The 13378-nt window shown below is 42.6% G+C and overlaps 1 protein-coding gene across 1 annotated transcript in view; it reads right to left on the minus strand.

Annotated features, from left to right (window-relative positions):
• Nucleotides 1–1784: 1784 nt before the first annotated feature.
• The window catches only part of LOC124117460 (putative amine oxidase [copper-containing]), a 41929-nt gene continuing 30335 nt past the window's right edge, over nucleotides 1785–13378 (minus strand). The window contains exons 2-4 of the mRNA XM_046479369.2: nucleotides 5452–7342; nucleotides 3700–3907; nucleotides 1785–3545 (exon numbers count right to left, since the gene is read on the minus strand). Of these exons, the coding sequence (XP_046335325.1) occupies nucleotides 3255–3545; nucleotides 3700–3907; nucleotides 5452–7337 (2385 nt within the window). The 5' untranslated portion in view covers nucleotides 7338–7342 and the 3' untranslated portion in view covers nucleotides 1785–3254. The remainder of the gene's footprint in view (nucleotides 3546–3699; nucleotides 3908–5451; nucleotides 7343–13378) is intronic.

The raw sequence follows: 13378 nt of genomic DNA on the forward strand, positions 1-13378 counted from the left end.
TTACCCTTGTGTGGGAACCCTTTCGCGTGATTCGCAGACCAGACAGGGAGCATATCCCTCCACCCCCCACCAGGGCTTTGGGGGACACTTGTTGATGCTGATGGATATGAGATTGGTAAGGTTAAAGAAGGGTGAGGGGTGGGAGATGGGGTTGGGGAGTACTTTGGGTGAGAGAGGTGTTTATTGACATTAAGATTAGAGTCATCACTTTGAATAGGGCCAGCAGTGTTCATTCCTTATTTTGGCATTAATATTTTTGATAAGGATGTTTACACTGTTGATAAAGGCCGGCCCGATTGTAGATTACTCCCATGAACAACGTAAAGCCAGACTGATGGTTACACAACACAGTCGTAGCTTGTCGTCGGGGGGTGGGGTGGGGTGGGGGGTGGAGGGTGGGGGGGAGATGGGTGGGGGGGGGTTGAGGTGGTGTCGGGGTTAGGGGATGGGGGGTGGTAGGAATTGGATGGATGACAGACCAATGAACATCTTTTCGACTGATTACAAAGATAAGCTGCTGTTTCTAGCGACAGGCGGGCATTGAAGGAGAGACTCAGACTACTAGATGTAGGGGAGGGCCTATGGGCAGCAAGTTCCCTAAGTTCTGCGTGCCGCGTTCCCGAGTGCCGCCTCTCTATGTCACAAGGAAAGTTTATAGCTTATACATCCTCACACCTCGCCCAAATCCCCTGCCCCAACCCCTCCTTTTATCCAACCTCTGACGTCCCCTTCCTCAAAAACATTCGTCTTCTTCTGGGCTGAAGCCATCTTCCCGAGGCAAGGGAGTTAACTGACTATTTTCACCCTTGCCGATATAGACGTCGACAGATATTTTCCAAATGTTTTCACGTTTTTAATCAAGGTGCTCAGATGATTTGATGCACTTTACGGGGTAAGACCCGTTTTCTTACAAGATAGATCTTGACTATCGATCAGACCGTCTTGCCTGGGTGCCACCATTTTGTTTAAAGCAAATGCAAGTGAAATGAGAGGTGAAATCTGATTGGTCAATGGGTAGGGACATGGAAGGGATATAACTCGTAACAGACACTGGTGGCGCTACGATCGAGCCTGGAAATTCCAGCCTAGTTCGGCAAGGGTGGATACAGGGCTTTCATAGTCATGTTACTCCCTTACCTCGAGAAGATGGGTTGTGTCCCTTTCCCCCACAAGAGCATTGTCCCATTCTATGCTAGTCACTGGTTAGTCAAGGTAAGGGGGCGGTATTTCATAGGCCAATTGGATGTACTCTAGACTTGACTGGTTCGCATACATAGTTAATGTATCTTTCTATACAGTGTTCATGGTTTGAGTTTATCTTATTTTCTTGCACACACTTTAATTTACATTTCTAGTTTTGGACTGTCATAATTATGAATAAGGTCTTACAGTCCATTCACGGAACTGCTATTCAAATGAGGCAAGACTTTCTTTAAAGATTGAGGACTTCGCCCGGTTGTAATGCTGAGGGTGGGGTAGACTGGTGGCTAGAGCCTTGACACGCCCCTTGACGGTAGTCCCAGCTCCGCCTTCTTGTATTGCTGGGGGGATGGGACAGACAGATGGCAACAGCCTTGACACGCCCCTTGACGGTAGGCCCAGCTCCGCCCTGTTGTATTGCTGGGGGATGGGGCAGACAGATAGCTACAACCTTGACACGCCCCTTGGCGGGAGTCCCAGCTCCGCCATCTTGAGATGCTAGGGCGGGGCAGATTCAAATAATATTGAAACTCCTAACCCGTCTACTTCCGACGTGTATATTCGAAACAAAACATGACAGATGATGAATACGTGACACTTTTTATCGATAACAAGCACATATTCTTCGTATCGACGTTACAGGGTCCCTTCGTTTGATTACCCATATTGAGCTAATATATATATATATATACAATCTGATTTGTTCACGGACTGTAATTTTGGCAGACAAACAAACAGAAGTCAATATGTATACACTATGAAACAATACATTTCTTGACATGGAAGTCAACATATCTGTTTATTATATGTACGTGGACGGCCAGAGGCATAAGAGTGCGGGTTTGGGCCACGTTAAAACTCATGTTTTAACATTAGAAAGCCGTATTTTCAGTATTAAAAGACTTGTAAAACACTCTGAATAATCAAGATTAGAAGATGGCAGGATAAGGTTTGGTGAACGATGATAATGCTAGAATGAATATCCTTATTTATGCGTTGTTCACAGGGACAATAGTCTTTTTTTATAAGTTATATTCGCCCAACAATCTACCAATCACTTCATGCAAATAAAGTGCAGATAAATATATGTTTTAATAAAGCTTATAGTCCGACGATATATCCGGCAACCTGCATGTCTAAGTGTGAGGCTCCAGCTAGGCTCCAGGCTCCATCTATGAAGCAAATACGTAATAGCACAGGAGGGGTAGACTGTGTTACAGTGTGGTTATTCAAGCAAAAACTATTTAGCATTAACTGTCAGGGGGAATAGAAATTGATTTATTATGGGGATCATTAATTAATCATCTACAGTAAAATGTTTTAATTCATATGGAGCAATTTAAGTTGCATTTGATTTTCCGGCTATGTTATGTTTGTCAGGAATTGCGCAGTCCAACAGACAAACATCCTTTTATAAAAGTGAGCCACTCCAGTTTCCTGCTGAGAATGTCAATGACTATACTACTCAGTTTGCTGAGGATCACGTTTTGATGGTATCAAAAACATATCCAACATATATAGACTGACATCCTGGCACACAATGATTGGGTGGCCCCTATAGGACCTCATGTTCATGATGAACGGACAGAGGCGTGCAGTCGTGGGCACGATGTGCACGAGGTGTTTGAAATCATGTTTGGATGTGCCGTGGCAGAATGGTTGCACATCATTATCAGAGAGCACAACGACATGTACTATTTTACTTTACAACTGAATGCACTTATTCCCCCTCAACGTCAAACACGTCATAAGCATGCTTGAAGCCACACATCATGTGTAAATCCAAGGTCGTGACTCTCGTGATTGAAAAAACAGCCCATACTGTATGCTGATATAAACTGTTTTCTTGATTATCAGCTGGATATATAGTTTGATTGTCACAAACGTTTAAGTGACCGAGTGTGTTAAGAATTAAAGATTATTTCTGCAATATATCATCAATTTAGCTACCACACGTGTAATATAAGTATAAGACAGAAAGGTATACTTCCACAAACAAACTTTATGTTCACTTCAAAACTACGTTGTGATCATGACTATTCGCAGCACTTCCATCAAGCAAACACTTCCTCTGCATTGTCCCCAAATTCTTCGTCAAGATCGGTTAATCTCGGTAGGCACGTGGACTCGCTCTTGTATCCTTCAACGCTGACACCTGACGCCATATTGAATTTCTCCTTCAGTTCTAATCTGACGGAGTCACGTGATGCCATAGATGGACTCTCCTGAAAGTAGTTGAAAGGAAGCAAGTATATTCCAAGATGGCCGCCGACTGTGGGCGTAACCGGCAGATCCTCTGTGTGGGGGATGTGGTGGATCCCAACTGATGCCCATAAAACCAGATCCTGAAACGACAGAATGACAAGTGTAAATAAGGGTGTCAGCAGCCTAAAGTGCGTGTAACGGACGCAATTGTTAACCCTTGGAGGTTATATTAAACTGACAGGGGCATCCAACCCTGTCATCCCGACCGCTGTGGCCGCAGGGTCATGTCCTTACCTCATCCACAATGCTTTCGTTGTCGGCCAAGAAATTGGTAAAGTTAACAACTGGATCCAACGAGTCGAACATCCCATAGCAGGAGCTGCTCATTCTCTCCCAGTCCTTGAACTTGGTTGCTGCAAGTTGATACCTTGACCACGAGGCTGTAGCCTCGTTTCCACTGTTTTCTGGAAGAGGTTGGTAGGACATTCCCTGAAGGTGAAGGCTGCAAGTAAAGCATTCCTACCATGAGAGAGTATGCGTGTGTTAAACCCAACTCACTCACTCACTCACTCCTAAGCTGAAATACGGAATACTATATGAATCTACACGTATGGACCTCGCACCATGTAGTGACGTTAATCTCAACGATAGATGGACCTCGCATCATGTAGTGACGTTAATCTCAACGATAGATAGACCCCGCACCATGTAGTGACGTTAATCTCAACGATAGATGGACCTCGCACCATGTAGTGACGTTAATCTCAACGATAGATAGACCCCGCACAATGTAGTGACGTTAATCTCAACGATAGATGGACCTCGCACCATGTCGTGACGTTAATCTCAACGATAGATGGACCTCGCACCATGTAGTGACGTTAATCTCAACGATAGATGGACCTCGCACCATGTAGTGACGTTAATCTCAACGATAGATGGACCTCGCACCATGTAGTGACGTTAATCTCAACGATAGATGGACCTCGCACCATGTAGTGACGTTTATCTCAACGATAGATGGACCACTGAAAGTCTGACGACAACGACAGTCCTCTCTGGATACCAATGAATCCTAATAATGTGTTGTAGTTAACGAAAATAGTTGCCGCACAAACAAAATTCGGATAATAAAATGGACATCACTTTTGCATATCAGTGAGTGAGTTTGGTTTTACGCCGCTTTTAGCAATATTCCAGCAATATCACGGCGGGGGGCACCAGAAATGGGCTTCACACATTGTACCCTTCTCGGGAATCGAACCCGGGTCCTCGGCGTGACGAGCGAACGCTTTAACCACTAGGCTACCCGACCGCCCCCTTTAGCATATCAGCGCATGGAGGCTGCATCAGATGTTAAGTCGACTCCCTCAGATGAGTTCGCATCAATCTCATTAGAATCAGATCTTAGTTCTCGCTACCACTAAAACGAAGATCTGAGGACATTCCGTTCGCAAACTTTGGCCGAGACTTTGGTCAAGAAGTCGACAATCAGAAAGCAGCTTTCTCGAGCTTCACAGCACTAGTTTCCAACTGGCGACCTCAATTCCAGACTTCGCTTTGAAAAATATGTTGATAAAGTTCTCGATTCAAAATTTGAAAAATGAACAAAAGGACATTCAGGAATGTCTATTTGATGGCTGAGATTGCATGGTGGTACTTCCCCAGGGCTATGGGAAGTCGTTTTCGTTTCAAATATTTATCCCATTGAAGTGAGAGATTATTTCGATGGAATCAGTCGGACAGCCCGTAACTGTTAAGAAAACAGTTTGCACGATGAGAAAACACATTCCGACTGACACTTTCCCGATCTGGTAACGACGCTCTGATTAGTCGGATAAAGGTCCTTCTCACGAGACCCATATGGGATGTCCTCAGGATCTTTGTTCAGCGGCAGCGAGAACTACAATTTTATTTTAATGAGATAAAGTTGTTGACCTGAAGTTTGAAGTGTTTCGGCGGCTGTTTTCAGCATTTTGATAAAATAATGATCAGTCGAATCCACTTTTCAAGTGTATAATTTCGTTTCCTTGACAGTTCAGTTACCTGTATCCGCTTATTTCTCCTTGTCGTGTTTTCACTCCAGCGCTGTGAATCACGTGATACTTCGGTACCTGGAAGTCATATTGAAAAGCTGCTCCAAACTCCGATTCTTTCAAATTCCTCTCAAACTTGGTCTGCCAGTAGGTGGTGTTTGTGGTTGTGACGTCATTGGACACCTCCACCGCGTGAATGTCCAGAGTTTCATATCTGTTACTGGTGCCATGAATGTCAAGGTCAATCTTGAAGTTAATCATATGGTGGTGAATATTACCAGATATAGAGTCTTCAAGCCTAAAGCCGTAACCTTCCTCGGCAGGCGTGTAGAATGAAGTGAAAATATAACCGGTTGCTGCTGCTCTAATGTGCAGGGCGCCATTTTGATGAAACACATAGTCTACTATGTAGTCATAGTTACCAATAACCGCCACAGATCGCAGGACTAGAGCGGAGTCCACTAACCCGTGGTAGAACTGCCCATCGTAGGAGTAATACGACTGATGACGATGTAGAGGGAAAGCTGTGTTTTCTTCAAAGATGCAAAACATCCGAGGAAGCCTTTTTGGTGACTTTGTTGACTCCGACAACACGTATCCATCCACGAAGGTACTGGTATCCGGACAGTCGACCCCAGGAACCAGAGCGTGAGTGTGTCTACCTATTCCCTCCGCACTGTCCGTGAAGTCGGCAAACCTGTGACCAGCATTCCCGGAATAAAACACGGCTATCTCCTGCAGGCTTATCTCATATGCAATCCGTTCGTCAAGGAACCGGATGTCGTACAACTGAGACCCCGACTGAGGGGACATCCTGAAATCAAACTGCCACTGCATGTATTCCACGTGGCGATGGGCGATGCTGTACCTCTTGCCGTCGGGTTCGTAGAATTTTGGCGGTCTCTTAGGCAACTCAGGAACCGGTTCTCCTCGTCTATGGAGGGTCGAAAACGAGCCTCGTGTAATGTCCGGGAAAGGCTTTTTGTGTTTAGTTACCTCCCCTAAATTATACTTTGAAATGAACTCGTCAATGGAATGGAATCTCTGGCCACCGTAATCAACAAGTTCGACAAGATATTCAAATGGATTCGACATGTTGATGAGGAAGGACAGTCCTACAGGATGGAGTGTAAAGTATTCTGCAAAGTGCGCGAGGACGATCCAGACCTTCCTGTCGTCTGCTCCTACAACTCCTGACCCAACAGGAACAGGGTAGTAGCTGAGACACTTCTCACCGCATTCAGGAAAGTGAAGCCCTGCCCCGTAGCTCTCTTCTAAAACCTTCTTCAGCTTATATCCGAGTTTAGGAAACATTTGACCATATATGACAGAGTATTCATTGCTGCCCATGGGTCTCTGACTGAAGGGTATCGGATTTGGCCTGTTCGGGGAATCGCGAAGTCCTACATAGGATGGAATGGGAAGTGCTCCGACGATATATTCCTCGACAACTGGAGGTGATTTATCTCCCCTGAATATAAGCACTAATGCTTCTCTTTCGGGTTTGGCCGCATTCTCGTCTAAATATCGTAATACATACTCTTTGTTAGGAATGTGCAGCTCTACTGAGTGGACGACGCTCCTGGCCAGTCCTGCCCCAGAGGGCTGCGAAAGGTTGAGTTCCTGCACGGAATATATGTACTTCTGAATAGAGGCGAGTTCTTTACTAGTAAGATCATCGAAGATACCGGGGTCGTCTGCTTCAGTGACGTCAATATCTTTCGTGTCAGGGTCACCACAAACATCCATAGGGACCGTGGTCGGCGTCCTGTGGGTGAATATCGCCATGGCAACAAGGAATATTGAAAGTACCAATGAAATCAGTATAAATACGACGGCAGTGAAGCGCCATCTGCCGATCGTTCTTCGAAACTGGTGTTCCTCCTCCACATTCATGATATCTGCAACATAAACATGTCTAGGATGAAATACATCTACAACGTAACGAGGGTGTTAATGCATCTACAACGTAACGAGGGTATTCATGCATCTACAACGTAACGAGGGTATTCATGCATCTACAACGTAACGAGGGTATTCATGCATCTACAACGTAACGAGGGTATTCATGCATCTACAACGTAACGAGGGTATTCATGCATCTACAACATAACGAGGGTATTCATGCATCTACAGCGTCACGAGGGTATTCATGTATCTACAACGTAACGAGGGTATTCATGCACTTAGAAAATACCGAAGGTATTCATGCACCTAGAAAATAACGAGGGTATTCATGCATCTACAACGTAACGAGGGTATTCATGTATCTACAACGTCACGAAAGTATTCATGCATCTACAACGTAACGAAGGTATTCATGTATCTACAACGTAACGAAGGTATTCATGTATCTACAACGTAACGAATGTATTCATGCACTTAGAAAATACCGAAGGTATTCATGCACCTAGAAAATACCGAGGGTATTCATGCATCTACAAAGTAACGAGGGTATTCATGAACCTATGAAATAACGAGGGTATTCATGCACCTAGAAAATAACGAGGGTATTCATGCACCTAGAAAATAACAAGGGTATTCATGCACCTAGAAAATACCAAAGGTATTCATGCACCTAGAAAATAACGAAGGTATTCATGCATCTACAACGTAACGAAGGTATTCATGCATCTACAACGTAACGAAGGTATTCATGCATCTACAACGTAACGAGGGTATTCATGCATCTACAACGTAACGAAAGTTTTCGGGCATCTACAACGTAACGAGGGTATTCATGCATCTACAACGTAACGAGAGTATCCATGCATCTACAACGTAACGAGGGTATCCATGCATCTACAACATAACGAGGGTATCCATGCATCTACAACGTAACGAGGGTATTCATGCATCTACAACGTAACGAGGGTATCCATGCATCTACAACGTAACGAGGGTATTCATGCATCTACAACGTAACGAGGGTATTCATGCATCTGCAACGTAACGAAGGTATTCATGCATCTACAACGTAACGAGGGTATTCATGCATCTACAACGTAACGAAGGTATTCATGCATCTACAACGTAACGAGGGTATTCATGCATCTACAACGTAACGAGGGTATTCATGCATCTACAACGTAACGAAGGTATTCATGCATCTACAACGTAACGAAGGTATTCATGCATCTACAACGTAACGAGGGTATTCATGCATCTACAACGTAACGAGGGTATTCATGCATCTACAACGTAACGAGGGTATTCATGCATCTACAACGTAACGAGGGTATTCATGCATCTACAGCGTCACGAGGGTATTCATGTATCTACAACGTAACGAAGGTATTCATGTATCTACAACGTAACGAGGGTATTCATGCACTTAGAAAATACCGAAGGTATTCATGCACCTAGAAAATAACGAGGGTATTCATGCATCTACAACGTAACGAGGGTATTCATGTATCTACAACGTCACGAAGGTATTCATGTATCTACAACGTAAAGAAGGTATTCATGTATGTACAACGTAACGAAGGTATTCATGCACTTAGAAAATACCGAAGGTATTCATGCACCTAGAAAATACCGAGGGTATTCATGCATCTACAAAGTAACGAGGGTATTCATGAACCTATGAAATAACGAGGGTATTCATGCACCTAGAAAGTAACGAGGGTATTCATGCACCTAGAAAATAACAAGGGTATTCATGCACCTAGAAAATACCAAAGGTATTCATGCACCTAGAAAATAACGAAGGTATTCATGCATCTACAACGTAACGAAGGTATTCATGCATCTACAACGTAACGAGGGTATTCATGCATCTACAACGTAACGAGGGTATTCATGCATCTACAACGTAACGAGGGTATTCATGCATCTACAGCGTCACGAGGGTATTCATGTATCTACAACGTAACGAAGGTATTCATGCATCTACAACGTAACGAGGGTATTCATGCATCTACAAAGTAACGAAGGTTTTCGGGCATCTACAACGTAACGAAGGTATTCATGCATCTACAACGTAACGAGGGTATCTATGCATCTACAACGTAACGAGGGTATTCATGCATCTACAACGTAACGAGGGTATCCATGCATCTACAACGTAACGAGGGTATTCATGCATCTTCAACGTAACGAGGGTATTCATGCATCTACAACGTAACGAGGGTATTCATGCATCTGCAACGTAACGAAGGTATTCATGCATCTACAACGTAACGAAGGTATTCATGCATCTACAACGTAACGAAGGTATTCATGCATCTACAACGTAACGAGGGTATTCATGCATCTACAACGTAACGAGGGTATTCATGCATCTACAACGTAACGAAGGTATTCATGCATCTACAACGTAACGAAGGTATTCATGCATCTACAACGTAACGAGGGTATTAATGCATCTACAACGTAACGAGGATATTCATGCATCTACAACGTAACGAGGGTATTTATGCATCTGCAACGTAACGAGGGTATTCATGCATTTACAACGTAACGAGGGTATTCATGCATCTACAACGTAACGAGGGTATTAATGCATAGACAACGTCACGCGCAACGCATTCCGCCATTATATTCATGCTATCCAATGAGATAGAATGCGTAGCTCGGCGGTTAGCTGCAAACTTGCTGATGCGGCGTAAAGCAACAGTCACTCAATCGCTTCAATCTGTACCCTGCTAACAGGCTCATGTCTCCGAGGACGTGTGTTCCATGCCAACACCTCCCTGTACACAACAGTCACTCACACGCTTCAATCTGTACCCTGCTTATAGGCTCATGTCTCCGAGGACGTGTGTTCAGTGCCAACACCTCCCTGCACACAACCATTAACATAGCCGTTATGGCTACAATTCACTTCAATTCACGGTGGTACAAAAGCGTATTTTACAAACAAATATATGTTCAACAAAAGTGATCATTCTGACATTGAAGTATTATTTCTAAAGTAGGTGTAGACATTGGAAATAAGTCTTCAGCAACCCATGCTTGTCATAAGAGGCGACTAACGGGATCGGGTGGTCAGGCTCGCTGACTTGGTTGATTCATGTCATCGTTTGCGTGAATCGATGCTCATGATGTCAATCACTGGATTGTCAGGTCCAGGCCCGATTATATACAGACTGTCGTCATATAGCTAAAATATCGCTGAGTGCGGAGTTATACAACAAACAAACAAACATTGGAAACAAATTCTTCATTCAGGTATTTTCGTTGTACAAATTAGTTGTTTGAGTTTACAAAGATTAGACCCTAAATAACATTTTTCTGATATATGTATATTCTACGGATTGTATCAAGAGCTTGACATTTAACTGTTTGATTCGCATTCTAGAAGTTGGTGAGCCAGAAAGGAAACGTTAAACTTTATGGATAACAACTTCTGGTGTATTTGCATATAGCGACGTTCCGATGTCGATTCTTTCACCGTTACCAAGCTGGAGTGACAACAACCAAGTGATGAGAGATAGATATGCATGGTATGATAAGCAGCAGATTAACATTGACAACAACCAAGTGATGAGAGGTAGATATGCATGGTATGATAAGCAGCAGATTAACATTGACAACAACCAAGTGATGAGAGGTAGATATGCATGGTATGATAAGCAGCAGATTAACATTGACAACAACCAAGTGATGAGAGGTAGATATGCATGGTATGATAAGCAGCAGATTAACATTGACAACAACCAAGTGATGAGAAGTAGATATGCATGGTATGATAAGCAGCAGATTAACATTGACAACAACCAAGTGATGAGAGGTAGATATGCATGGTATGATAAGCAGCAGATTAACATTGACAACAACCAAGTGATGAGAGGTAGATATGCATGGTATGATAAGCAGCAGATTAACATTGACAACAACCAAGTGATGAGAGGTAGATATGCATGGTATGATAAGCAGCAGATTAACATTGACAACAACCAAGTGATGAGAGGTAGATATGCGTGGTATGATAAGCAACAGATTAACATTGACAACAACTAAGTGATGAGAGGTAGATATGCGTGGTATGATAAGCAACAGATTAACATTGACAACAACCAAGTGATGAGAAGTAGATATGCATGGTATGATAAGCAGCAGATTAACATTGACAACAACCAAGTGATGAGAGGTAGATATGCATGGTATGATAAGCAGCAGATTAACATTGACAACAACCAAGTGATGAGAGGTAGATATGCATGGTATGATAAGCAGCAGATTAACATTGACAACAACCAAGTGATGAGAGGTAGATATGCATGGTATGATAAGCAGCAGATTAACATTGACAACAACCAAGTGATGAGAGGTAGATATGCGTGGTATGATAAGCAACAGATTAACATTGACAACAACCAAGTGATGGGAGGTTGATATGCATGGTATGATAAGCAGCAGATTAACATTGACAACAACCAAGTGATGAGAGGTAGATATGCATGTTATGATAAGCAGCAGATTAACATTGACAACAACCAAGTGATGGGAGGTTGATATGCATGGTATGATAAGCAGCAGATTAACATTGACAACAACCAAGTGATGAGAGGTTGATATGCATGGTATGATAAGCAGCAGATTAACATTGACAACAACCAAGTGATGAGAAGTAGATATGCATGGTATGATAAGCAGCAGATTAACATTGACAACAACCAAGTGATGAGAGGTAGATATGCATGGTATGATAAGCAGCAGATTAACATTGACAACAACCAAGTGATGAGAGGTAGATATGCATGGTATGATAAGCAGCAGATTAACATTGACAACAACCAAGTGATGAGAGGTAGATATGCATGGTATGATAAGCAGCAGATTAACATTGACAACAACCAAGTGATGAGAGGTAGATATGCATGGTATGATAAGCAGCAGATTAACATTGACAACAACCAAGTGATGAGAGGTAGATATGCATGTTATGATAAGCAGCAGATTAACATTGACAACAACCAAGTAATGAGAGGTAGATATGCATGGTATGATAAGCAGCAGATTAATATTGACAACAACCAAGTGATGAGAGGTAGATATGCATGGTATGATAAGCAGCAGATTAATATTGACAACAACCAAGTGATGAGAGGTAGATATGCATGGTATGATAAGCAGCAGATTAACATTGGCAACAACCAAGTGATGAGAGGTAGATATGCATGGTATGATAAGCAGCAGATTAACATTGACAACAACAGGTCATAGATGCATACAATCTCATATCACTATATCGCAAGTTGACGACGTGCATTTTGAGCCTTGAACCAATTAAGATTTTTCACCCTTTTTTCTGTAGTCGACTGTGACGACACACTGAGTGGCGTCACAATAGTGACATTATAACTGTGAAGTGCGATATATAGAGGATATTTCACGTGTCGAGTGAAATATCATGTTTTCCCCCCCCCCCCCCCCCCCCCCCCCCCCGTCATTAGATGAGAGAAACATGATATTTCACGAGACACGTTGAAAATCCTATTTATAATATACTTTTTGATTAGTTGTGTACCGGAAAACTAAAATAATTAATTACAAATGTAAAACCTTGAAAAAAATATAAACAAAAGTAGCAAAAATATTAGGGTAACGAAAATTCTGTATCATACATATAGATATGATAATGTACAAAATTAACTTTAAACTAATCTTGAAGAAACAAGGAGACAGCTGTTAGAAGTGAAAGAATATACGCTGGTCAAGTAACAAAAATGGCGCTTTGCAAAACGAACAGACTCGATTGACAAGTTAAATGAGAAATTTATAGTTTATAACGAAACATTTTCAAGAGAATAACAAACAGCATGTAGCAATATTAAGTCTGGCCGTCTGACATTATTTTACCTTGACAATGTGGAACTAACGTAAAAAGGAAGTCAACAGTCAACAGACGCATAGTATAAAGGGAGACAATTTGAGGGAAGTCAACTCTTCTATGACTATAGTCCCGTCAAAGTGTTATTTTCACACCA

This window comes from Haliotis rufescens, unplaced genomic scaffold (assembly GCF_023055435.1).
Source record: "Haliotis rufescens isolate VD_foot unplaced genomic scaffold, xgHalRufe1.0.p SCAF_1, whole genome shotgun sequence".
Classification (NCBI taxonomy): domain Eukaryota; kingdom Metazoa; phylum Mollusca; class Gastropoda; order Lepetellida; family Haliotidae; genus Haliotis; species Haliotis rufescens.